This window comes from Alosa sapidissima, chromosome 23, assembly GCF_018492685.1.
Source record: "Alosa sapidissima isolate fAloSap1 chromosome 23, fAloSap1.pri, whole genome shotgun sequence".
NCBI lineage: Eukaryota > Metazoa > Chordata > Actinopteri > Clupeiformes > Clupeidae > Alosa > Alosa sapidissima.
The window spans coordinates 23199311-23201810 of NC_055979.1; the positions used below are offsets into that span (position 1 = coordinate 23199311).

At 41.2% G+C, this 2500-nt stretch overlaps 1 protein-coding gene across 1 annotated transcript in view; it reads left to right on the plus strand.

Annotated features, from left to right (window-relative positions):
* Window positions 1–2500, plus strand: part of stab2 (stabilin 2) — a 41544-nt gene that overhangs the window by 9300 nt on the left and 29744 nt on the right. The window contains exons 18-21 of the mRNA XM_042079691.1: window positions 328–480; window positions 617–667; window positions 862–930; window positions 1046–1132. Coding sequence (XP_041935625.1) covers window positions 328–480; window positions 617–667; window positions 862–930; window positions 1046–1132 — 360 coding nt within the window. The remainder of the gene's footprint in view (window positions 1–327; window positions 481–616; window positions 668–861; window positions 931–1045; window positions 1133–2500) is intronic.

Below are 2500 nucleotides of genomic sequence, written 5' to 3' on the forward strand. Positions count from 1 at the left end.
TTGTGCAGACAAAAATAAGGTCAGGGCTGCTGTGTTATGTAATGGACAGGTTCAACATAACAATAGTTGCCATAGTTTTGAATGCTTTTGTGCTCCTGGCCTAATTACTTGGATATGTGGGTAACAGAGAGCACAGGTGTTGTTGATATTACATCAAAATGGATGTTTCTGCACATTCTGTTGCTATTTCAAAGTCATTTTTTTTTTCATGTTTTAAACAAAACAACTACATGTAGCAGCTTGAAACAAATGACCATGAGGAGCAGGAGTTTTTGTCAGGTTTGACCTTTTCTCTCTTCTCTTCTCTTCTCTTCGCTTCTCTTTCAGGGACTGATGCTGTTGAATGAGGCGCGTGTTCTGGAGGCGGATGTGGAGGCCAAGAATGGACGTCTCTATTCCGTGGATGGGGTTCTGATTCCGCCCTCCATAGAGCCATTGCTGCCCCACAGGTGTGATGTGACATCCTGGAAAATAGTCGAGGTGAGCGTGAGATCAGATATTCCGTTACTTCTCAGCTCACCTGAACCATTCCCTAACATCTCTCTCTCTCTCTCTCTCTCTCTCTCTCTCTCTCTCTCTCTCTCTCTCTCTCTCTCTCTCTCTGCCAAATGAATAGGGTCACTGTACTCGCTGCGAAAGAGCTCAGTGTTATGAAGGTATCCAAGTGGTAAGCAGTCTTTCAGTATTCTTTTTCCACCATTTCCAAATAATGCACTTTCAAGAGCTAGTTAGTGGAACTGACCACGTAAAGTGATGAGTATTCACTACTCGTTTAACTTCAGTCACACAGGCAATAACATAATAAAGTTACAATGAAAACAAGACTGCACTTATTCCATTATGTGGTTTTGCTTTCTGCAGGATATTGTTACTGGCTGCGACAGGACTTTTTATCTTGGCTGTTTCCCTAAATGTAACGTTACAGAGACGGTGAGAAAGCAGCAGCAACTGCACACATTTGTTTCTCTGTGGTCTGTTTATGATGTACAGTACACATGTCTTCTCTCTTCAGATGCACTGCATATCATTCTGTGTCTTTGTCTAGGTTGCTAGCTGCTGTAAGGGCTTCTACGGGCCAGACTGCATGCCTTGTCCTGGAGGTTACACTAAACCCTGCTCGGGTCATGGCACGGTGAGACAGAGAGAGACACTCTCACGCTCATATACACAGACTACTCAAACACTCCTACATTCGCATGTACACAAACACATGCACAGAGACCCACAAACACATACACAGATTACACACACACTGTCGAGATCTTTGCACCCCCTTAGGCAGTGCTCATGGCAGCAAAACTAGGAGCTTCTAAATGATTAAATGCTTGTTCCATGTAAACGCAGATTAAACGCCAATCAATTTATTTAGTGATCGGTTGAAATCTTTAATCAGATTAATTTCAATCTGATTGGGGAAAAAAGCGTCCGAAACGCAATTACTGTTCACACACACACACACACTGAGAGAGAGAGAGAGAGAGAGAGAGAGAGAGAGAGAGGTACACACACCTTATCTGATGGTAGTGGTGGTCTGGAGATTAAAATCTATGTTGCACAAACTGGACATAGTGTTACATCAGATTTTCAGATAAGAGGGTCACAAGAGGGACACATTAGTCCCTCAAGATCTGGATGCTTGAATTTGGTTTCTTTAACATTGCGTGATAGGGTGAAGGTTAGGGGTAAGTGTTCCTATTTAGAAAGCACTAGTATTCAGTGACCTTAAGTCCATCACAGGTCAAATCCATTTAACACTCAGTGCCTCACGTGGAGACACCGAGAGTCAAAAATGTTCTCACATCATCCAACAGAACCAAGGCTCATGGGTCATTTCACTTATTTTAGATTTCTTTTTGTACATTTATTTTTGAATGTGTACTGTATATCTGTGTATTTTCTATAACTAAATACATGGACGTTTTTTAAATGTATTCTACATCCTTTACATAAAGTTGCATAATTTTTCAGTGCCCTTACTTTTTCAGACATCCCAACCTGCAAAAAGCCATTTCAGGGAGGTATCCCCCCCCCCCACCCCCGCCCAAAAAAAAATTAGATAGGCCTACTGAAATACGTACAGATGAATAGCCAATGTTTGTTAATTAATTGTCTCTAGTCATTACACCAAATAAGGAAGGCCTGTAGATAAAAATTGTGATAGAAAAGTATGTAGATTTAGGTAGTTTGGTCTTTTTTTATGTAGCCTTGGCAAATAGCCATCTAGTATAGGCCTGAATAACAGGCACATGAAATGACACTTGTAAAACTCATCTCAATACATCTTTTGCAATCATTTAACCTGCCATGGGTGATGCTAAAGTCACTGTTACCAACAGTGCAGCATGCAAAACTATCATTATTTTTTATTCTTATGAGACAAGGGTACACTTTCGTGTAGACCAATGTGAAATGGGTCTTATACGTTCCTTTTTGGGGGGCACTATGCCTCTGCCATGACGCTCCTGTTCCTATAGCCTACTAAACTGATTATTTTAGTTCG